Source organism: Alligator mississippiensis, chromosome 2 (genome assembly GCF_030867095.1).
Source record: "Alligator mississippiensis isolate rAllMis1 chromosome 2, rAllMis1, whole genome shotgun sequence".
Classification (NCBI taxonomy): Eukaryota; Metazoa; Chordata; order Crocodylia; family Alligatoridae; genus Alligator; species Alligator mississippiensis.
In genome coordinates this window covers 94487481-94511305 of record NC_081825.1, presented here as the reverse complement: position 1 = coordinate 94511305, position 23825 = coordinate 94487481, and the positions used below count along the sequence as shown (strand labels likewise).

General features: G+C 42.9%; 1 protein-coding gene across 1 annotated transcript in view; it reads left to right on the top strand.

The window, feature by feature from the left end:
• LOC102557924 (uncharacterized) overlaps positions 1-23825 on the top strand; it is a 115235-nt gene that overhangs the window by 76855 nt on the left and 14555 nt on the right. The window contains exons 16-18 of the mRNA XM_059721946.1: positions 5208-5319; positions 19692-19775; positions 21737-21860. Coding sequence (XP_059577929.1) covers positions 5208-5319; positions 19692-19775; positions 21737-21860 — 320 coding nt within the window. The remainder of the gene's footprint in view (positions 1-5207; positions 5320-19691; positions 19776-21736; positions 21861-23825) is intronic.

Genomic DNA, 23825 nt, shown 5'->3' with positions numbered 1-23825 from the left:
GAAGATCTGACTGCTAATCCTCTGTAACCTAGGCCAGTTTTTTAATCTCCTTGGATCTGATTCTGCTTATTAGTATACGTCATATAGAAGGTAGGGCAGGTGACATCTTAGAGACTAACTGGCTCAGAAGCATGAGCTTTCATAGGCCAGGACCTACTTTGTCAGATGCTGATGAAGTAGATCATTGCCTGTGAAAACTCATGTCTCTCTAAACCTATGCACATGATGGACCTCTGATCTAATGTGTGTTAATTAAAGCACCCACAGAGTCTGCTGTGAGTCTGCTGGAGTGTGCTAATTAGTGTGCTCCAGCAGACTCTGTGTAACGTGTATTCAGCAACCCCGCGTTTCAACTAAAGCTCGTTGAACAAACTTTAGTTAAGAACCTCTGCTGCCATTTTCAATCACCAGACACTGAATACACATGATGCTGCAGACACTTCAATTAGAACAGCTCTCAGAGCCGCTTTAATTAAAGCACCCTCCGCCCCCCCCCCCACCCCCCTGTCCACCTGGAGGACGTGTATAGATGCCCTAGGCTGCCACCCTGCCCTACCTTTTGTCTAGCTGACCATTTCTAGTCTAAGTCAAATGCTACTCTGTTAAAATCAGTGGACTTAAGTTGATGTAAAACATGTGTGAGAGGAGACTCAGGCCCCTTGTACCCAGTTCCCTATGAGAATAATCCCATATTTCTCACATAAAACATAGCCTGGAATATAATATATACTCTGTCTTTGAGACATAACTTGAAGAAAAATACTTACTTTGTAGCACAGGTAAGTAACCAGATAGGAAGAGGAGCTAAATCTGCTCTTCTATCCTCTAGGCCCGCTAGGCCTGCAGACTGACCCTGTGCAGTGGCTGGATTTGTTATGTTGGGTCTGGGACCATGAGCCTTGTTTGCCCCTGTGTGCTGGAACTGGGGTCACACGCCAGGTCTGGCTGAAAACTGGCCTTTCATGCCAGCCCGATCCAGCACTCCAGGCTGTGTGCTGTGTGCTGGGTCTGGCTACAGCCTTCCATGCCAGCCCAATCCAGCGCATCAGGTTTGAGGCTACACATCAAGTCTGTGGCTGCATGCCAGGTCCAAACTCATGTGCTGGGTTTGGGCTCATGCACTGGGCTAAAACCTGTGCACAAGGTCTGGGAACACTGGGCCAGTGTTCAGCCTCAAAAGTGGGCATACCTGGTGCGCAGGGCCATGTCATCCAGCCAATGGGTCTCCATAGGTCTGCAAATTTGGTGATGGGGGAGCAAGGGCAACATCAATTACCATGGCTTTTGCTGCCCCTTCTACAAAACTTCTGAACCTATGGGGATCCATATTTCTCACTATAATGTCCACCCCAATTTCCTCCAGCTGGATTTGTCAGAAAGGGTGTGTGTTTTATGTAAGAAAATATGGTATTCCCTACCTTATGTAACTGTTGGCAGATTAACACCAGGTATGTTTTTGAAGCATCTGGACAAGTACCAGAAAAAGGACTATGAATACACATCAATGGTCTATTCACTTCATAGCAGCAGTTTCTTGTGGCAATCATATCTTGGTGGTTAGAATAAGCTGGGTAACTAATTACAGTGAGGTGGTGTGTTGTGGCCGTACTTCTCTTCCATTATTCCTGCTTTTCTGTGCAGTAGATTTATATCTCCATGAGATCACCTCCATTGAAGACTGCTACTCTTTTGACTTCACTGCTTATTTTTCTGAGAAGGTGGGCATGTCTACACATGCCTATTAATGTGCAGCAATAAGCTTATTGGTGCTGGCCGCATGTCTGCACGTGTGTCCAAACTGGGACAAAGCAGCTCTGGCTGGCAGGGGGCCCCAGGACTCAGCCTACTAGCCCAGGGCTGCTCCCCACAGCAAAATGTGCTGCAGAGGAGCTGCCTGGGGCACAAGGGTGCTTCATTGTAGGGCTAGCTGGCAGACAGACCCCTCGCTAAAGCACCCTTGTTCCGCAGCTAGTTTCTCCAGAGTTTACATGTGTGCTGCTGCGGAGTTTTTTACTTTGCATCAGGATAGTACTTGTAAATACTAGTAAGTTATTTTATTCCAGCCTAGTAGGGATGTACATGTAGACACCAAGATGTTTACTGTACAGCTAATTAGTCTACTGCTCAGTAAATGTTTCATATAGATGTGCCCGGTGTTAGTCTCATTAGTCCTTTTGAGACAGCAGTTGAAACTATAGATACACTTTTTCTTTTACAGATGAGTTATGTGATAGCTAGTATCCAAATTACAGTACTAGCATTTCATGACAAGGCATCCACACTGAAAATGCAGCTGATATAAGAGTATTCTGATCAAGAGGGGTTAAATTCCACAGTACTAATTTTCCAAATGCTGTAGCCAGAGAAAGAGGCAGCACATTTAACCAGGGGTGCATAGGCAGTAAATGCAGAAAGTAAAAGATGGAACAGGTCAAAACATTAGCAGGATAATAAATTAATATTGTTTACAGAATTTGCTTAAAATGTTTTTGCCATAGTAAAGATATCTCTTTAATAGAGAAAAAATAGGCAGATCTAACACAGCAAATGTGACAACATCTTGTTGTGTTTCATAAATTAGAGGCTTATCATTTTATGGTAAAGAATATTTTTTCCCCCTGATCTTATGCAGTTGTCCCAACTCCAGCAGAGATCACTTAAACTTTTATAACTCCATAAGGTTTCTGTTAAAATATAGTATTTTTGAATGTGTGCTCTTCTTCAGTTAGGAAAATTAAAAAAATACCTCCCAACCCCAGTAAATCTACCTAAAACAAGGATAGTTGTTTGAAAATATTTTATCAATTATGGAAACAATGAAATGGAACAACACAATTTGTCTTTATGGTCTTTTAGCTTCTTTCTTAATGTTTTGTTTCTGTAAGTTCTATATTGGTATTTATTTTTCACAATGCCTCAACCACATGATTTTTTACTTTAAGAAACGACACGTGCCTAATGCAATTGAGGTTATTTCCCCTGAAAAAGTATGGAGAGAATGATAACTCTGCCTATGGGGCCAAAAGGTCTGATGTCTTCAAGGAAGAGATTGGTTGCTATATTATGCCAAACTGTAGAGGACATTTGGTGCATGATGGGTACAGAGCTAAATAGTTTAAAATTGTGCCAACATGGCACAAATCAAAAATGTCCTGGAAGACAAACTTGCTCCAGGACTAATGGACTAGACTTTGCAACATTCTTCTACAATTCTAATCATTATAGTAGTAAACAAGCCAAGGCTGATCTGATTCCTAATAATTGTAGTACCCTTTAATGCATAAATTTTGAGAGTAGCCCATTGATCAAACTTATTCCTAGCTGCTCCCATGAAAACATCATTTGTAACTCATACTTGTCTTCCTCCACTGTGTAAAGTAGAGGTCATCTCATTCTCTAGACTAAAAAGATGAACTATGGAATCTCATTACTGCAGTATTTAATATTAAATAGTGCTATATCTAGATCCAGGATTCATCCTTAGAATCAGCACTCTTTCTGAGGTGTTCAAGAAGTATAGTTTACCTTCCTCTTTGTTACTTTACTTATAAAGAAAAATGTAACCTAGAGACTTCTTACTTTATCTAAAAAGGACTAAAGCCTTGGAAAAATTATTTTCCCATTCCTCCTCTATCATCCAGCAGTTAACAATTGATTAACAATCAAAATTGTATAATTTGAAGATTACAAACGAGTAACTGCCCATGTAAACAGAGTAGTCTTAGTAGTTAGAGATCATTTGCATTTTATGAGAACTTCCAGGCAGTTGTTGAATCTTCTTTGCACATTGCAATTAGAGGCACAAACCTCTGCAGATGTTTGGAAGATTTTAAATATCTACTATAGGATCTGCTCGATTCTCACTTATATTTATGACATTTCTAATAATTAAGTGTTAATATAGTTTCCATTGAAAAACACATAAAGGACAGGAATTCTGTCCTTTACACTGTGCACCTAAATAGAAGTTTTCTAGCCATGTAAGTAGCCTTTTTGGCACTTACACACAGGTTGTGATTCTGGTATTCCTTTAGTCAGAAAACATGTATGCATGTGGACATAGACTGAGCATACACAGTAGGCTACTGTAACAGGGGGCCTTCCCAGGGCCAGTTAGAAGTTGGTCTGCGCTACCACCTGTTTCTGGGCTAACTGCCTGCCTCTCACCTGCCACACCTTGATGGAAAATGATTAAGATGTTCATTAGGTGGGAGGCTGCCCATTTTGAACCCCACTGTTCAGGGGAATATCCACAGCTCCATTTCACACTTACACTGAAGCCCAAGCCTCGCAGATGGCATCCCAGGCAGCTAAACTCAGCCGTTCCCTTCGCCCATTAGCTGTGGTCCCCTCTCTGAGACCTTCGGCTCCCCCTTAGGCCCTGGCCCCATTTCAGACCAGTTGGGACCCTGAGCCTCTTTGCTCTGTAGGCATCCCTCGCGGTGGGCCCCTGGCCCTTTTGACCCCTGTCTGGGTCCTGGCCCCAGCATGTACCAGTTGAGTACCTCAGGGTAAGCCTGAGCTGCTTGCCTGCTTTTACCCTCACAACTCCACTAGCAACTGAGCCACAGGCCTTTCTAAGCTCTCAAAAGCCTGGACATTACCCAGATAAGAATGTGCAGGGGCTGGAAGTTATTAGGCACCCCTGACCCACCTTTCACCAGGGAGATAACTAGCCTGGCATTTTATGGGGCTCCCACACCACCAGCAGTCCCACCAGGCCTCCCTTCCCTGGCAGGGTGCAGTTTTAGGTCATGCCCAGGACCTGGAGCCTCCTCCATCCCTATAGCCCCAGCCCATAGACCTCCAACTTGTTCCTGTTCCTCAGCTCCACCGGCTGATGTCTCGCTCACGGCTACTAGCAGCAAACTGCTGGTTCACCCTAGTTATAGCCTGCTTTCTAAAATGGCTGCCGCAATCAAGCACCTGGCTGCTGCCTGCTCTGGCCCTTAAAGTGGCAGGCACCAACAGTGCCCTGCCACAGCTACACATGGGGTTTTAGGAGTAGAGAATCAGAGTAGTTTAGAATTTTTTGACAAGTTTTATTTAAAAAGAGGAGAGGAAAGCTTTGATGTATAGATTTTGATGTGAAATATGGCACATATTTTAATTCACATTCTTCATGACACTTAGTTTAATTTACATATTTAACACTGGATTTCTAGTTGTGTGATTTAAACAGATTAAAAATGGGTATATTTTTTCAGATCAACATTTTCTTAAATGGACAGCAGGTGGAAGCATTTGAAGAAGATCTTACATTTACTTCAGATGCAGTTGTTTCATTTGATCAACAGAAGACTGAAGATCAGTTAAAAGGTATTTTGTCTTTAATATCACTGACTTTCATTAATCACTTAGTCTTTATTAGGTTTCTTTTTCAGGTATGTCTATGCTACATTCAACATGTGTGGTGATATCTTCACTGTGTTGTGTGAACAGGGCGTACAGTGTGAATTCAAAACAAGCCAGAATCTTATCAGGGTTTAAGGCACAACCCCACGTTTATTGCAACATAAAACATAAAACATGCAACATGAAAAGAAAAAAGAACCGTAAGGTTATTTGCTTCACTCATTCCCATACATATTCATCCATTCATTCATACAAAAGAAACAAGCACACACACAGATAGTTAGACAGTCCTGCAAAGGTTAAGGTGTTACCAAGTTCTAAAGTTGCTCAGGTCAGTCTGGTGGCTGGCCAGACTGACCATGAGTGATGGAGTCAGGTCTGGTTGGACGTGCCCAAAAGTCCTTTTTGCAGGTGGAAAAGACCCAGAACCTTGTCTCTGTGTTCATTCTTTATAGTGATAGGTGTCCATACAATCCTATGGATTCCACTGAGTCAGATGCAAAGGTCATCCTCCTTGTCCTGTTGGCAGGCTGGGATTGGTAGTACATGATCTTCTGGCTTTGTGGTCTGCAATCTTCAGGGGGGTCGTTGCTTGCAGTCTTCAGCCATCAGGGTGAAGCATGATCTAGTATTCGGTAATCCTTAACTGCTGACTTGGCGTCGCTGCAGCCTTTAACTGTTAAACCACAGAAGACTATTTTCACCTGCTGCAAGAGGACTACCTTCCTTCACGTTGTCACATACATACATCATTCACTCTTTCGTTACCTCTTTCCACATATGCCAGACATAGCACAAATCTTGCATAAGCATTTTCCTTATACTAAATTTAAGTTCTAAAATCATGAGATCAATAGGTCAAATATGTCTAAAATCATGAGACCAATATGTCCAATATATTTATGCTAAGCAATAAGAAATTTAAAATAGGTGGTTAATTCCAGAACACTAATAATGACTGATCAAATTATTATAAAAAGTAAATCATAACAAGAGTAACTTTATCTTAATGGTTAAATATTTCATTATATAAAAAGAAAAATAACAATATAAGCAATCAAATCAAGTATAGTTACTGTAATACAACTGCTGACTGTAATGCAGTGTAGACATACTTGAGATACTTTTAAACTAGATAACTGCTACCAATACCCAGGCTATCTATAGCAGCACCATGTTTAGCATAGGCTAATCACCTAAGTATTTACCTAGTTTATTCAGTGGATTGTCTAGACTGTTTTCAGATTTAAGCTAGCTCATTATGAGAAATGCTTGTACGCAGATTTATGTAACACATTGTACTCCCAACATGTAAGATGCTTGGTCAGAAACAAACTTCCCAACTGAGACAGTGAATGGAGCACTTACTGCTTGAAATAAGATTCTGGTGAAAAGAAAGAGAGAAAAAGTAAGGTGCTTTCAATGGAAGTTATGGTTTTAGAACATAACATGTGTATAATCCCACTCAAAGGCCATTTACAGACATTCAGTTTCTCTTGGGAGAATCATTGCTCTCAGGAGAACCATGAATGTACAGATGTTCAAAATTTTTCTCCCAGAGTAAAAATGGTTGCTCTAAGAAAAAAATAACCACAGAACAACCAGTGGCAAACCACTGTTGGAAGACAAATGTCTGTACGAGTTACCTTTCTGAGAGAAGCCACAACAGAATCCTCCAGCATCCCAGGGTGCTTTGCTCCCCCTTCTTACTTCCAGAGACAGTGTTTCATTCAGACTGAACTTCACTGCTTCAACCAAGCAGGGAACAGAACACGCCCCCCTCCTCAGAATCCCATGTTGCACTACAGGGAGACACAGGCTTACTCTGCAGTCTGGGTCGGCCAATCAGGGCAGCCCTGTGCACTGCTCCCATTTGTCACCAGGCAGACTGAGGGAGCTGGCTGCAGAGCATCAGCACTGCACGCTCTCTTTTCTTCAGGGGCTCAGCACTTAAATGTCTGTTCAGGAGTCTCCAGGTAAGTTTTTCTACCAAGATGTGAAAGGATGGGCCCTGAAGGCAGCCATGGCACCCACTAGGGGTCACCCTAATCCTGTCTGTACTCCAGGTCCTCCATATACCCGCTTTTAATCTTTCTTGCCATGTCTTGATGTTCTTTCTATACTGATGAGGAGGCTGCCTAGCCAATCCCCTGGTCCCTAACCAACTCAACCAAACTCTGGTCTCTGGGCCCTCCATGGCTAACAGAACCTCATCTGTTTCCTGTGGGTGGCTCACTTGCTTACTTGGAACTTCTTGTGCCCTCCTGGTACTACTCAAACGTTGTGGTCACAGCTTATGACCCTAGTGACTTTAATTCAACCTTAAGGGCTCTAATCATCACCTCCAGCTCCCCTATAGGCCTACTTGCTTTGGCCTGGCCTCTCAGTCTTGACCTCTTGTCAGCCACAGCTGCCCATGTCACACTCTCTTGACTCCAGCTCTCTCGGCTGCAGCCCACCCATATTGCCAGCTCTGGGCTCTGGCTCTGGCCCTCTGGGTACAGCATACATCTCTCTCACTCTCTGTCATGTCCCTGCCACTAGTAGAGCCAAACCTGGAATGCCTTTCAGGTCCCCCTGCTTGGCCTCCTAACCATCCCAACAGCCACAAGTCAGTTGTCCAGTAAAACTGAAACAAACAATGCAAGCAAGCTGCTTTAAATAAAACATTCAAAGCTCCCTCTGGGTCACCATGCCACTGCAGACGCCTCTTCCCCACTCATTGGCCCCCTCTGAACACTGGAATACCTGACCTGGCCCACAGCTTCCATTTCTTACCTGCCTGAGCTAACAAAAACTTTCCTCCTCACAGAGTTTAGGGCTGCACTGGTCTCTCTGCCTCAGGAGCCCAGACTTATATCCCCTGAGCTCCTGCTCTTCAGGTCAGGTGTTCTCTTTACCAGCTGCAGGAAACTGTCTCCGTGGTACATAGGAGAATAAACCCAGGAGAATTTTCCCAGATTATTTGAATGTGTACACAGCCACAGTGAATCATGAATCCATTTAGGTTATGTGTCTAGTTGGAGGTAGATGAGCAACATACAGTCCTGGCTTTATCTACTTGAAATCCTCCATTTCAGGGAAGAAAAAAGACACTAGAAGGAACAGAAGAAAAAACTGACATAATTATTATGTTAATTTTCATTTATAATTTGACTTGAAAAAAGAATGCTTGTTTTTTCCTGTATTGATAATAGTAATAATAAAGATCTTATATAGAACTTTTTATAAGTAGGTTTCAAAACACTGTCGAGATCAAAAGCCAGATTTTCCCCTTTAATTACATTTACTAAGTTGAAATAGTATCTTTGTATTAAAAATTTACCAGGATGATAGTATTTGGAACAAATCAGCACCATTTAATCAGCCCAAAAATGTTCATAAGCCTTGAAGTATTAAAGTATAAACCTTAAGCGGATTAAGAATTCTTCCAGAATTTAATATTAAGATAGGGAAAAGTGATGGGGTATATTTCAGTATATATACATCAATCTTTGAGCAGCATGAAATTATATACATATATATACTTTTTTACCATAGATGTGGATCCCACTAGCAGAAAACAATTTTCTTTTTCAGACATCATGTACTGTTTTTCTGTGTTGGCTTATTTTTCCATATTGACTACTATTCAGTAAGGGTGCCTGTAGATGTGCAGGATGCCTGCTTTGATGTGCTGCAGTTACAGCACGTCAGAGCTGTCTGGATTGGCTTGATGTGCAGCCACCTATGGGCAGCCAAGTAGGTGGAGGACAGCCCCACTGGGAAGCTGTGTGCACTGGCTGGGCCAGAGCCGGAGCAGTGTCTTCAGGAGGCATGGGACAGGTGTGAGCAGGAACACAGTGCAAGCTGCCTTGGGTAGGAGTTGGTGGAGCTTAGCCCCACCAAGAGCACTGGGGGGCCAGATGGGAGGGTGCACTGCACTAGGACTTGCACCACACCACCGAGGCGAGCTCTCTTGCATATGTCCCCTGCCCTTCCTCATCCCCAGCTGGCTCCTGGGAGCTAATGCACAAGCAGCCCCCTCCCCCCCCATTATACAAAATTAAGACTTTATTTTTAGTGGTTACACAATCACCTCTATATACACTACTCAAAAAAACATAAATCAGGACAAAAATTATCTTTTGAAATAAAATTAAAATATGTTGTAGTAGATGTTTGATTTTTTTAATAAGTGATTTGGTTTTTTTTATCTATAATTTGTCAGAATTATATTTTCTAAAAGCACTTATGTACCTGGCTCTCAACAGCTCACCAAAACTCATTAAGGGGCTTGCTAGCTGCAATAATTGCCCACCCCTGACCTGGGCTAGGGACAGACATTCAGAAAGCCTGAGCCTGAATTGATTCAATCTTTGCAGGTTAGTCTAACCTGGATAGGCAAAATCAGTTTTGTAGCTAGACAGACATCCCAGAAATGCAAGTACATACCTGCAGTGGCTCAGGCTAGAAGCTGGGGTGTGCTAGAGCAGCTCTCCCTTCCCATGTACAGTACTGAGCTGAGGAGGGGCATGACCATCCTCCAGCAGGACACTCTGATTAGCCCAGCAGGGAATTGATAACACTGTTTATCACCTAATTGAGAAAACAATGGAGGGACATTACCAGCTACCTGTTCATTCTGCCTGTTGATTCTCCCTGTTGATTGAGCACGGACCATAGCCAGCATGTGGTCTGCTAGCTAATACACAGGCACCTCTCTGCAAGGCAGAGGGGAGGGGGGAATTCCTGCTTAGCAGGGAATGGTGAGAGGGTGTCGGGTGAGCAGTCTGCAGTCCATGCCGGAGCTGCAGCCAGGGATCAAAGTGGAGGGGCCAGTGCTGTCCTGGTATTGCAGTACTTCCAGGTCTGGTGCCAGTTCTCTGCAGAGGGAATACCTGTCCATTTTTTTTAAGGGCCACACAAAAAAAAGTTTCTAGTAGCATGTTTGGCCAGTATGGGCCATGTGTTTTATAGTCCTGTTCAGTGTTGGCTGCATTTAACCAGCTTCCTGGTTGGTTTCCATTACTGGTCCAGGCTGCTTTTGTCAGCAGTTTAATGATAGCCAATATATTTAATGAGGTTTCTTTGTATGTGAATATAAGACAAGGAACTTTTCCCCCTCAGTGCTGACTGGTGGGATAACACTCTATATTCGAGTAAAGGTGGTAGAAGGCTCCACCCCTCCTGTTTGAGCTGGGCCACTGAAGCATGAAGCCAAAAAGAGAACAAGCAAGAGGGAGTTTAACTCCGTATCTTCATGGTTAGGACAAATAGCTACAGGAGTAGAAATTTGGGTTCTAGTTTTTGCTTCCAGGATTATTTTTCCCTCCCATTTTTTTTTTTTTAACCCAATTGCTATCTAATGTGAGATGCATAAACAGTCCTCAGTGAAGCCTCAAGGGCCTACATTACTTGCAAATTGGATGGTATTCGCTACAGAATGTGCATGGCATGGCTCAATATGGCACTGCCTTTTATTGTAATTCAGCAGTACCAGCACGCCTTAGGAAGCTCATCTCGATTTTGTCCTAGGTCAGAAGTACTCCTAAAATAGGAAAGACTAAAATTTAACCATATTCCATTATACATCTTTCAAAAAGTGAACAAGAACATGCAAGTAGAGTATTTCTATAACATTGTCCATTGAACACATCAATGTCCTAATCTGCTTAATTGTCATATTAAAGTATGGCAATACAGAAATGAGCCTGTCTAAAAAATTTGACCCTAGGAATAAGATTTACAAAATATGTTAATTACCAATATCTGTAATTTGGACATTATTTCCCATGATTTCCTTAGAATAGAGGAAGCCCACAAAAGTAAAAAAAACCCAGAAAAAATAAATAAATCCACATTCAGTCAGTTAGGCTTAAGGGGTTACTTTCTGCAATACACAAACTTCTTTTGCATAATGAGGCTGAAAAATACCTTAAAACAATACTTTGGAAAGAGATCTGGGCAGACACATTGCAGTTAGTATTTGAACAAACAAAATTTTTTATCTGTGTTAAACATATGATGTATGTTTCTGTCTTGACCCTGCATTTCTTTCATCTACTTCCCCAAGTGTTCACAGTCACTGGCTGTCAATAGTTTTATATGAGTTAGACAATAATCACTTTTCATTTCTTTTTCATTTAAGTGATCAGCAAACTGCATATAACCAAATTCTTCAAAAGTGTTGGTGAGCAAAAGTACTGAAAACATTCAGGACTAAAGTATTCCTGATGTCTTATCCCACTTAATAATGTGTGTGTACCAACTGTAACTATAGCAACATGCTGAAGGCTGGTGGTATTACAGCTTTCCTTTTCTTATCCTATTATTTAGAGACATAATAAACAGTTTCCGAAAATGCTTTCTTTTATACAACTGGTTGCAATGTCCCAAGTGATTTCATTGCTAAGAATTAAGCTAGTAAGGTATTCTGGTAAATAGGCCGCTATTGTGGTAAATAGGCCAGTATTGTGTAATGTGGATTTAAGGGGTTGCATAATATGTATATGATTATGTGCTCAAAGAACAAGAGACATATTCTTTAGGATTCTGAAAAGTGTATAAAACTCAGAAATATAGCTACGTTAGAACAAGTGAAAAAAATAAAATAAGGTCTATACTTGGAATTAACTCTTACATAAGCCTCCGCACACAGAAGGAGATTCATCTAACTATAGATTTGGAATTAAGTAAAGATATGGTGGCTTTCTTATATAACTCTTTATTTTGATAGCAAATGGAAGACAGTCATCCTTCTCCAATCCCTTTTTTCTTTGTTAAAAAAGTGGGGGGTGGTAACAGAAAGCAAGTTGACAGCTATAGGCCTCACTTAAATTTAGAATAAAATTTTATATCAATCATAAAAGGCACGCTTTTCAGAATGGAGCGGTAGGCTATAAGGTGACCAACGTGAAGTTCATAAGACAGAAATTCTGTCTGGTACAGGCCACAACTGGAGATGGAGTGCTAGACTGAGTTACATTAACCTGGTCTAACATGGAAGTTCCTGTGCTCTCTACAGACTTATCTAATCAAATTATGTTAGAGTGAAAAAAGAAATTTGAGGAGGGAAAAAGTAGTGGCTGAATTTGACCTGTCCCTCATTAAGATGAGATTTTCCCCCAAAATAAATATATTTATAGAACTTGTAGCCAGTGCTAAAAATGGTGGGAATTCATAGTATGTGGATGTTACTTTAATGACTGTAGAAATTGAAGTCTTTACTTTCCTCCCTAGTGACAGAATTGTTTACAGCCTTAATAACATATACAGTAAATCTGAGAATACCACTCAGGCCACTCACTGTATTTTCGTTAAGCTCTGCTTGCCATAGAAATACAAGAACTTATCTCAAGTTTGGATATTCTCAATATGTAGTTGAATTCAAGATGTCCTCTTAGAATTTTTCTTAGGTATGTATTTTATGATATGTTAAAAGAAAATATTGATGGTATAGAGATGCCAAACTCTATTGGATGTAAATTAGTTAATGCAGTAGTCTCAAAATTGGGCAAAATTGATAAGGAAGAAATTGTATAATGGATAGTTTCAAGTCCAAATGAAGAGTACACCATTTGTGAATTATCCTGAGTTGGAGATTTTCAAATATAAAATGACTCCTGGACTCTTGGATCCAAATGAGTGTGGCCATACAGTATGTGGACACATCTGCAGCAACACCACATATTGCACATGCAGCTGTTCTCTGTGCTGCAAGGCAGCCGGGGGGGGGGGGGGGGGGGGTTTGACCCTTATCAGAGGTAACCTGCTGCACACCAGAGGGTATGTGGCACAGGTGTTCCCCGTGGACAGCTAGTGGTGCACAAGGTGTCCTGTCGCCAGTTGTCTCCAGGAAACCAAACGTCCACATTCGTGTGGATGTGGCCTTGGATGCCAGATTCTCAGAGGTGTTATAAGTATAATTGCTATTTATGACTGAATTTCCCTCTAAATTTATATTCTCATTTTTTTACCAATGCACGTTTAACATGACCTATTTATAAATAGCATATGACCTACACAAATGTATTTGAAAGTCTAATTTAAATCCATTGCAAATACTAATCTGAAGGTGCATTTTTGCTTGCACCTGCATGTTCCAGGGAGTTTAATGGAGACTGGGAAAGATGGAGAAATGTCAGCCTGACTTAGTTAAGGCTGACATTACATTTAATAATAGTGCTAGCAGGATATGCTATATTGTGCTCCCAGTATGTGAAGATATCAAGTGTTAATGAAACAGAAAAATATGTGAGTATTTGTTGCTTGCCAAATGCCATCTAAGTACTGGGAATGCTTAGGGAGATCATGCTTCCTAAGGCATTTACAGTCTTTAGACAGGCAAAACTTTTGTTGCTTTCTCAAAAAATAAACTGTCCTTAGTAACAGCTCTAAGTTTTGGCTCTTGATGTGTAACATGAATTATTTTGCAGATGTGATGGAAGTTTTACCTGTACTTCTCTGGTTTAAAGTATGTGTATGAGACTTGGACAAAAAGCGTGGACTGTAAAGTGAATGAATTCAGCTACATTTTATTTCTGTCACCATTTGGAAAATGAAGTAGGGAAGGGTTTTTTAATATGTTGCTTAGTTATTGTGTGTGAGGTGCTAATTGTGGATCAGTCATATAACGATTGATTATGCATGTTAAATCAATTAGGGTAATAATAATAGGAAACTTCAGAATGTTTTCTAGTTCTGTTTTGTTTAAAGGGATGGTGTCAGAGACTACTTGTGTTAAAATGTTGTTTAACAGTAAACTTATGGTTAATTAGATGGGTGCCATTTTAAATGTATGGCACAAATATTTAAAAAATGTGTGGCTGTTTTAATATTTCAGGGGCCATTTACATGGCTTTTCAAATGTTGAAAACAGAACAAATAACTGAAAGAGAGATGGTTTCCATAGGAGTTGTAAACCCACCCAAAACAATCAGAAAGCTTTGAAGAATGATCTGAGGCAGTTATAGCAGTGGGGAGCAGCTTGTAGCATTTCTGATTCCTAAATAATATTCTCCAATTAGATAAGTACAGCATTAATCATCTACATCCTACGAAAGTATCATATCAAAGGCCCGCTAGTGGTTGTCCTGGAATTTGTGTGCCTGGAGCACATACAGTAGAAATGGCGTTCATGCATTCCCAGTTGAAAAAAAAAATCCTGAGTTTATTTTATTTTGTCATATGATTTCAGGTTCTTGAGGCTGGTTGATAATACTGTGACTTATTACAGAAGCAGACTGCATTATCTATGATGGCTTCTCTCTGGCTTTAGAAATTGCACAGACTTAGTTCAATCAAATTGACTTTGATGTAATTACAGTAGTGCAAACCAAGTTAATACATCAATCATCTTAAATCACACTTGGGAAACTTTTGTATATGCACGTTTTGGAGCAGAAACTTGAAATCTATAAGAGTAGGGGCTTACCTTGTGTTGTCTCCATGAAAATCTCTCCCAATTTGACTAAATTATAAACATCTAAATATCTCAGTAAATAGTGTTTGGCAGCTCAGTTATCCTAGAGATGCTAGCTGTATGATGCTGTTTCAGCCCAGGAAAGCAGAAGCTCAGCAGGACTTTCTTTACAATTGTTTCTCTTGGCAGCCAGCAACAGTGGTTGCACCAGAAATAGTAACAGAAAATAGACTTTTTCTCCTGTGCGCTTAATATTCTCTTTGCTGGCACCTAAGCACAGAGGAGGAAAAAAATAACTGGAAGACATAACTGTGAAGGGAGGAGCTGGTTATAGGCACAGGGTGGGACTGGGCTGACTGGGACTAGAGTAGGACCATGGAATTGAGGGGTGGCAAAGTGCGGGACTGGTGTGGAGCCTTGAGGATGCTGGATCTAGACCAGGGGTAGGCAAAATGCAGATTTGGCCAGTGGCTGGACTCCGTTTCCTAGCATCCCCTGCCTGTGTCACTCCAGCCGGTCTCCATGGAGACCCTAGGAGCAGCAGGGCAGTGACAGCGCAGGGCCAAGTTGTCTGTGGAGACCAGCCCAAGCAGTGCCTGGCTGGGCAGGGAGTTGCGCTGGGGCTGGGGCCGGGGCCAGGGCTGGGATTTTGTATCAGCGACAGTGTGGACCAGAGCCAGGGCACAGCCATGATCCACTACCTGCACGCTCTGCCTGGGGCATGTGGACAGTGGATCATGGCTCTGCCCTGGCTCCTGCCTGCTCTGTCACTGTCGCAAGATCCCAGCCCTGGCCCTGGAGTAGCTCCCCACCCAGCTGCATGCCCTGCCTGCAGCACTTGGGCAGGTCTCCATGGAGACCTAGGGAGCACAGGGCCATCACAACCCCATGCTGTCACGGCCCTGTCACTCCAGGGGACTCCATGGAGACTGACTGGAGAAGGGGCTGCTGGGAAACAAAGTCTGCTGTGGGCCCAATCCAGCCTGCAGGCTGGACTTTGCCCACCCCTGGCGTAGATCAAAGACCACCTGAAAGAGCCAACAGTGCAGAAGAGTTCAGGCTGGAGAGACTGGGGTCAAAAGAGATCAGTCTCAGTTTGGGTGAGGGCAGAATGGTTTTATTCACGATCTGTGCTCCTCCCCAAACCTGAAGTATAACATAGGGTTCCTGTGTTTCAACATTTATTCTTTTGTCAGCAAATAACTGAGGCCACCAGTAGACAGTCTATTGAAGGCCTGATGGGATCTAATCTATGACCTGAACAATCATGTCTCCTGCCATGCCACGTGCATGTTGGAAGGCATGATTTTGAGAAGGATTGTTGAGCCCCAGCCCAAGTCTGGGTTCGTGCCCGGTATGCAAAGGCCAATAAAGATACCAGGGGTGAAAGTATAAAGAAGATTTATTGCTAGCAATTAAAGGTGCAAGCGGAATAATTTCACAGAACAAGCACACCGGATTTCTAATTCTACGCCCCTTTTATACAGGGATTTTAGACCTTCATAAGCATCCTTGTTTGCTAATTGGCTATAAAGGAGTGACGCAAGGAGTTCTTTACTGAGCATGTCTCTATACCTGTGTTTTAGCTATGTATCTCATTAACATACATGTATGTTTCATTAGCATACCTCTTCCCCATCTAGGGGCGTGATTTTTAGTATTTTAATGAGCTCTTTGACCCAGTACTCTGATTCTGCTTTTGTTTTCAAGCCTCCTTTATCTAAGACTGTCTCCTCCTTATCATTGCAGATGGGCATTCGTCACATAACATTCACTTTTGCTTGGGCTTTGCATAGTAGTTTCTAGGTCAAACCTCACAGGATCAGATCCAAATTGTCATAACTGCCAGTGTAGAGGGAGCCCAGGGTCATTTTCCTGGGCTTCCCTTGCAAGGTGGCTGATAGTCAACTGATTGTCAGCTGGCTCCAGGGACCCATGGGGCCAGTTTGACTGCCTGTGAGGTCCCCCAAGCTGGCCAATGATCAGCTGATTGCCAGCAGACCAAGAGCCAATCTGCCAACAATCAGCTGATTGGGAGTACTCCACCACTTGACCCCTGGAGCACTCCAGTTCAATGATGATTGATAGATTGGGAGTACCCCATGGCTCAAGACAAAGGGCACTCCCATTTAGCCGATCATCATCAGGATTAGGATGAGAATGGGCTGCCTAATGCAGTCCTGCTTGCCTGACTATCAGCTGATTGTCGACCAGTGAGGACCCCACCAGCCATATGTTTGATATAAGGTGCGATGTTATTACATATACACTTTGTGGCTGGATTCCTGTTTCACTGCACCATTAATAACCTGAACATGTGGCTGGGATACACTTTAAGCTCTGATTAATTAACTGATTTATTGCATCTTACATATAATATCTGCCATGAGCCTGAGAGACTTGCAAAACATGGTCTTTATCTCTGTCTAGTGGCTGGCCCACATAGGGTACCAACAGACATTTAGGGGGCGCACTTATGTCACTTTATGCAAACAACAAACTTTTGCCTATTGGCTGGGGGGACTGGAGCTTGCCTGCACTGTCCCAGGCAAGCAGGCAGGGGAACTCCAGCAGTCCCCAGGGAGGCTGCCAAACCACCCCTCTTCCCAGCCCTGTTCTTTCCCCCAGCTCCGGCTATGGCACAACTGAGCCAACAGCTGTGTGTTGCCCCATTCAACAGGTTCAGGTAGAGGGTGGGAGAAGGGGAGGTTCCCTTCCCCCATCCTTGGCTCCCGTCTCTTGACAGCAGCACCGCTCAGCTGCCAGCTTGACTTTGTTGTGGCCAGAGCTGGGGGCATGTGGAATGGAGCCCCCTTGCCTCACATGGCTGCCCCAGCCACCCTGGCAGGGTATTGGGGGGAGCGGGCTGGGTACCCTCCTCCCAGCTGTGGCCATGGCAAATCCCATCCAGCAGCTATGTGCTGCCACTGTCAAGATGCCTGGGCAGGGGGTGGGAGAAAGGAGACCCCCCTTTCACCTCGCAGCACCCCCCCAGCTACCCCTTAGGGAGCCAAGTTGAGCCCATTTGGCAAGGGGGGGCTCCCTTCCTTTTGACAGCAGCAGCCCACAGATGCTGGCAGGGATTTGCCATGACCAGAGCTGGGGCAGGGGGCTGAGATGGAGCCTTGTCTCACGGGCCCAGCCTGGCTTCCCACAAAACCCCAGCCGGGGTAGCTGGAGAGGGCCCACAGGACAAGGGGGATCCATTCCACCATGCCCTCCCTCTCCAGCTCCAACCATGGCAAAGCCCAGCCAGCAGCTGTCCTGCCTCCTCCCTGCCCCACTTGCAGCCCTGGGGGTGGGGCTGTACTAGTGAGAGCATCAGGCCAGCCCCTCAAAAATGCAAAAAATTAAGCTGTGAGGGAGTCTAAATGCAAGTTCCCTAAGGCACTCTGCTCTATAGTGCCTTCAGTTAATAGCTGATTTATGAAGGGTTATTTTTTTGCATGATTGCCCATTTTAAAAGTGCCCTGCAGCCCTGAATGTGTTATATCACACCTGTAGAGTGCTTTCAGGGGCCAGATTGCACAAAAAATGTAACTTGTGCAAGCACCCATAGATTATGACAGCCACTGCTGCTACCAGTTAGTCTTTAGCTCAGTTGGCAGAGATCTAGGCTGTGGAGTTAAGGAGTCCACCCCTGCCAGTGACTCAAGTGGATGCCAGTAATTTTATATCATGAAATTTCTGGTTTTATCAGTTTGCATTTTTTTTTTTTTTAGAAACTTAGGAAGTTGCACACAAAACAGACTTTTGAAAGAATATTAAAAGGATCTTGTGTATATGCATTATGATACAGCCTTTAATTATATGATCCCATAATATCCTCAGGACCCCTGCTTTATTTAGTGCATAGAGTAGATAGTGCTGTGAGGATGCATCAGGCTGTGTAGTACATGTACATCACTTCATTTTTCACAGGTTGTCATTAATTGTGGCCTACTATACGCTCAGTCTGTTACAGCTGAGGCTCTGATATGCTGAACATTTACAAATGCAACTGAAGAGACAGGTGTGGGCCTTAGTTCCTGAATGGTGCTTTGGAAACGGCCGCAGTTGCATGTCAAGTGGGGCACCGGGTGGTGACACCAACCCAGACACGCTTGGGGATGCCAAGTGCGAGAGGGAGATAAGATAAACACCACAAACAATGAGGTGTGAAATAAAATGTGATATTTACTTACAGAACTGTCGAAACAACTTGAAGGGTGATATAACTTGGAGGCGATGAACTATATACAGCAGCAAGGGACAAGCTGTGGGTGGCAGGTGAAGACCGCAGTATACAAGTACGATGTCTGGTTGGGACAAAGTACAGGGCGATGCAGTAAACTATAATGCTCGGAGCGACCGGAGCAGCTTCTGCTATAGACCTAGGGGTCTGACCAGGCCCCAAGACGGGTGATCAATCCGTCCTGAGAGTCGGAGCCTGGGGACCCCGCGCCAGGGCGTGCGGTTCCTTATATAACTTTTTTGGCCAATCAAAAAGCTCCCTTGATGGTACATTCTGGAACCCATGGACATGCTGGCCAGCCAGCCATGCCCATTAAGTGGTCTCTGGTTGGCTAGACCACAGGTGATCACGCCCTGATCACGAGCCGCTCGCATGATGGGTCAAGTTACTGATACACTCCGCCACCGCATCACTATTTACAAATGGTTGCGTCACTTAACACTCTGATACAATAATCTGGCGGGGTCATTTTGCTTGTTGACAACAGGAAGCTGTGTTCTGAACAAATAAAGTGCTAGTGCAAGTGAAGTTTTCTGAAAAAATCACCCCAGGAGCATCATAATTTGAGCACCCAAAATTGGTATACAGTTTTAACATCAATTTCTCTGTGAAAGGACTTCAACTCTATCAACATTTATAATTAATTTCTTTGTATATATTATTAAAATATATATTATTTTTTCTTGTATTGTTATGGAGATCTGCCAAGTGGTCCACATACATATCGCTTAGAAGATCTTGCCTATACCAGAAGTGGAGACAAAGGAAACTCTGCCAACATAGGTATTTTTATTTTCTAATGTATAATATAAGGTAAGATTTTCAACAGGAGTTAGGTGCCAAATTACCAGTTCTGCTTTTGAAAATTTCCCCACAACCTCTGATTCTTTTCGTATTATTTAGATGCTGAAATGAGTGTATATACATCCTGTCATATCAAAAATCATCTTCTCTTAATGAAATATATTTGGCTCATTGTAACTTATTGGAATCATCGAAGAAAATCTTACCTGCTTATTAAACTTATATAAAATACTTGTAGATCATAATATATGGTTTCAAAGACAAACACTCAAAAGTGCCTTACATAGGGTGTCTAGGCAGCCTAATTTCACCTCCATTGAGGATATGCTTTATAATGTGGTCTCTTGGTGATGTGATCACATCTTTCCCTCATAAATTGTATATTGCATTTATAAAACTAAATGTTTGTGATAGTATTTGATAGTCTGAAAGTTCTTTTTACATGTAAGAAATTGTTTTGAATCACCTCTTTTGGTCCAAGTATTTTATTTCAGTGTAATTACATTTATCCTCCTCCTTGCCTTATTTATTAATTCCTTCTATTCCTTACTTCTGCATGCATCAAATGGTTCTCTTATTTGTTGGAAGATGAGAGAGTGTGATGTTGAAATCTCAGTATGAATTAAAGGTGCGTTTGGAATTTGATTTGCTAACACCTGTTATGCTAAGGCTAATAAAGTAGGCTTTGTTTATTTAAAAGGAATACAACCTTTTCATCCTTGTCTATAAAATTGTTTCCTGTTCAACAATGATGGAATTTAATATTTCTGTTTAATAACTGCATGCATGTGCACGTTAGCATTATTAAACTATTAAAAATAATGGGTATGATTAAAGGACTTTCTTAAAATATACAGATAAAATATTTTAATGACATAGATGGTAAATCCATGTCCTACTAAGCTTACATTAACTTTAGGTCTACAGATATGCTATCCTAGCATAGGTCACCAGATTAGCATAAAACACTGATGTCCTTCTGCTTGATTCACCTCATTGTGAAACATCAGGGGAACATCAGCTTCTCTATGGAGTTACAGAGACCTTTTTTGGAATCTGCTATAATTTGAGAACTATACGTTCGTAGATATGTTCCTAATTCATTAAAAGAAGGAAATAACATAGATGGACCTTTTATTCCCATGACTGACTGACCCTGGGAGTGTCTAAACATTCATTAATTTGCTTTTGCTAGTACACATTAAATTTAGTAACTCTTGGCATCTATACACATGCTCTGGGGTGGGGGATAGGGAATGCCCTAATTAGAGCAGCTTGGGCTGCTCTAATGAAAGCATCCACAGTGTCATGTGTATTCAGTGTCCTGCACTTAGTGAAAGTGCCCCTGCTGCCATTTTGAAGAATGGGGATGCTGAATAATCATGATGTGATGGCTGCATGTTAATTAACACACACCAACGTGGGCTAATTAGCATGTGTTGGAGCATACATGTGGCACATGTATAGGTGCCCTCCATTGTGAGGGACTAGAAACAGGTGCATTAATGAAAACACATTTTTGTGGCGCTTTAATGCTCATTAAAATAGGCTAATGTGCATTAAAGTGCACATGTAGACCTGCCCTCAATCAATATCCCTTTAGTGCTAATTGCAATAACTTCTTACTGCACATACTTCAAACCAGGAGTTCTGAGAAGAGGAGATTCACATTTCCTTTCTCTGTCCTTTTCCCTTTTATTCTTATCCATCTTTCATTGGCATGGACAGTTACAATTAATAGCACAAAGCCTGGCAGCATTCAATCATGTCACTCACCAAGTTAGTTTCCTGCTTAGGAATGGAAGCCTGTTGCTGTAAGTTTTGATTAAAGAGGGACCATATGTATAGCTTCAAATAACTGGATGATCTCATGTCCATTTTGAATATTAAAATCTAATTTGTTTTAGTAATTTGTTTTAACTGACTGTCTCATGTAACAGGTGTGATAGCACGGCATCCTCTCTATTACCCGTACCTAAAGAAAACTTTAACAGCTCAAGCCCTAGAAGATTACTTCCAGCATCTTTTAGAGAGAACAAACCCTGAGGAAAAGTTAATCACAAGGTATGTATGTTCTTGATTTGTCTAAATTAGCTCATTGAGGCATTATAGTGTAAGAACAATTGTAAACTATTTTAACAGAAAAGACTGACAAATGCAGATTTGCAATATTTTATGTTATCCAAGGATGCTTTACATGGTGGGATTAAATTCCTAGGCTAAGGAGTAGACACTTGACAACAACTCCATTATAAGGCTACATGAAGAACAATGATTCTGTGGAAATTTCAAAATGACCATATTTACTCAATTCTAAGATGAGGTCCCCCCATTTAATATGGCAAAAAAAGCACCTTGTCTAAGAATCTCTTACAAGGGCAGTGGTGGGAGACAGGTGGCTGCTGTGGCTTGGGCTCCAGCCCCTACATGGGGTTGGGGCCCTAACCACAACTGCTACCTGCCTCTCCATCTTCCCCTACTGCCTCTGCATTTCACAGTCTCCCCCCTGAAGTCTCTTCTTTTCATTCCCTTCCTGCACCATGCAGCCTCTACTTCCCTGCCTACCCCACTCCCTTCCCTCCCTTACCTTTTCTCTATGTTGGCAGGCTTTGTGCATGCTGCAGCCTGGGACACTGATCATGGCTCCAGCCCTGCCCTGTAACAGCAATGCACAACCTACAGGGCTGCTGCAGGGGCAAGGCTGGGGCCATGCTCAGTGCCCCAGGCTAGAACAGGGATGGAGCCTGCCAGCACGGAGCAGAGGCAGGGGTGGGAGGAGTGGGGGAGAGCAAAGGCTGGGCGGCAGGGGGAACCCAAGGCTGTAAGGGATCAGGCAGGGGTCAGAGGTGGCAGCGGGGTGGGCACAAGCAAGGGGCAAGCCACATGATTTCTACACCACCTGCCCCGCACTGCCTACCCCCCTTCAATGATGGGCGGGATGAATTAAAGACAACCTTCCAATAATTAGATTATGTACATGTAAAATTATAATACATTTATAAATTTTCCATGCATATAATCTAATTATTGGGTGGCAAGTTAAATTCAGGGCTGTCTTAAATTCAAGTAAATATGGTAGGTTCTTCTGCAATATGTAAAGAAAACCAAAATTTTTGAAAATGTCCATGGAATAGCAGCTGTGCAGTCTCATGCCAGTGTTCAGAGTTTCCAGTGTTTGGTGACTGAAGAATTTGCATTCCAGAATCTTACCTAAGTTTTTTAAGAAGCCACATTATCCCATACTTCAGGGCCTCAAGTTTGGCAAACTTCAATAGCTTAGGAATCTGTTTCTGTCTAAAATATTTACTACCTGTAAAGGTGGCAGTCCTGCATCGCATTACATATTACCATCTGGGCATAGCAAATTCTACCTGAACTCATCTAACTTCTGGATGGCTTGAGAGTAGTATGGTACAGCTCAAGATCAGGACCCTGCCTTATTCCCTGCTGTCTCTGGCCTGTAAATTCTGTGCTGTGCCTTTAGATATGTCTGTGACAGAAGCAGTACAGCCATGTTTGTAGTTAGGTTGGGTCTCTTTGCATGGCACTGCCTTGTGACATGTTGACATGCCCTCGGAGGTAGAGGGTGCACTCACTCTTAGGCCAGGTAAGGAGGTTCAAAAAGCCTGAGGTGGATTCATACTAACTTTCATGGCTTTTTCTAAGCACCCTACATTAGTCTGGGAGTGAACAGAACTCACATTCACCCTTTGGGGAAGGGGGTTCATGAAGGCAGCCTGCAGTAGCCAAGGTCAGCAGCCTGGGGGCACTCATAGCAGGCTGTCAGATAATGCAGAGCCCAGCTGAGAAGCCGGCCACTTCTTGATTGGCCCATATGGCACCTCTTCGCAGCCCTGCACCCCCACCAGGTGTCTGCTGTCAGCAACAGCTGGGGGATGCAATAAAGCCTCCCTGCCATGTGGGCCACCCCAGCTATGCTGACTTGGGTTTGGGGGCTCAGGGCCAGAGCCATGCAGCTGTCCACAAGGCTAGGAACTGGGGGTTGGGGTATGGAGCCCCCTGCCCCTC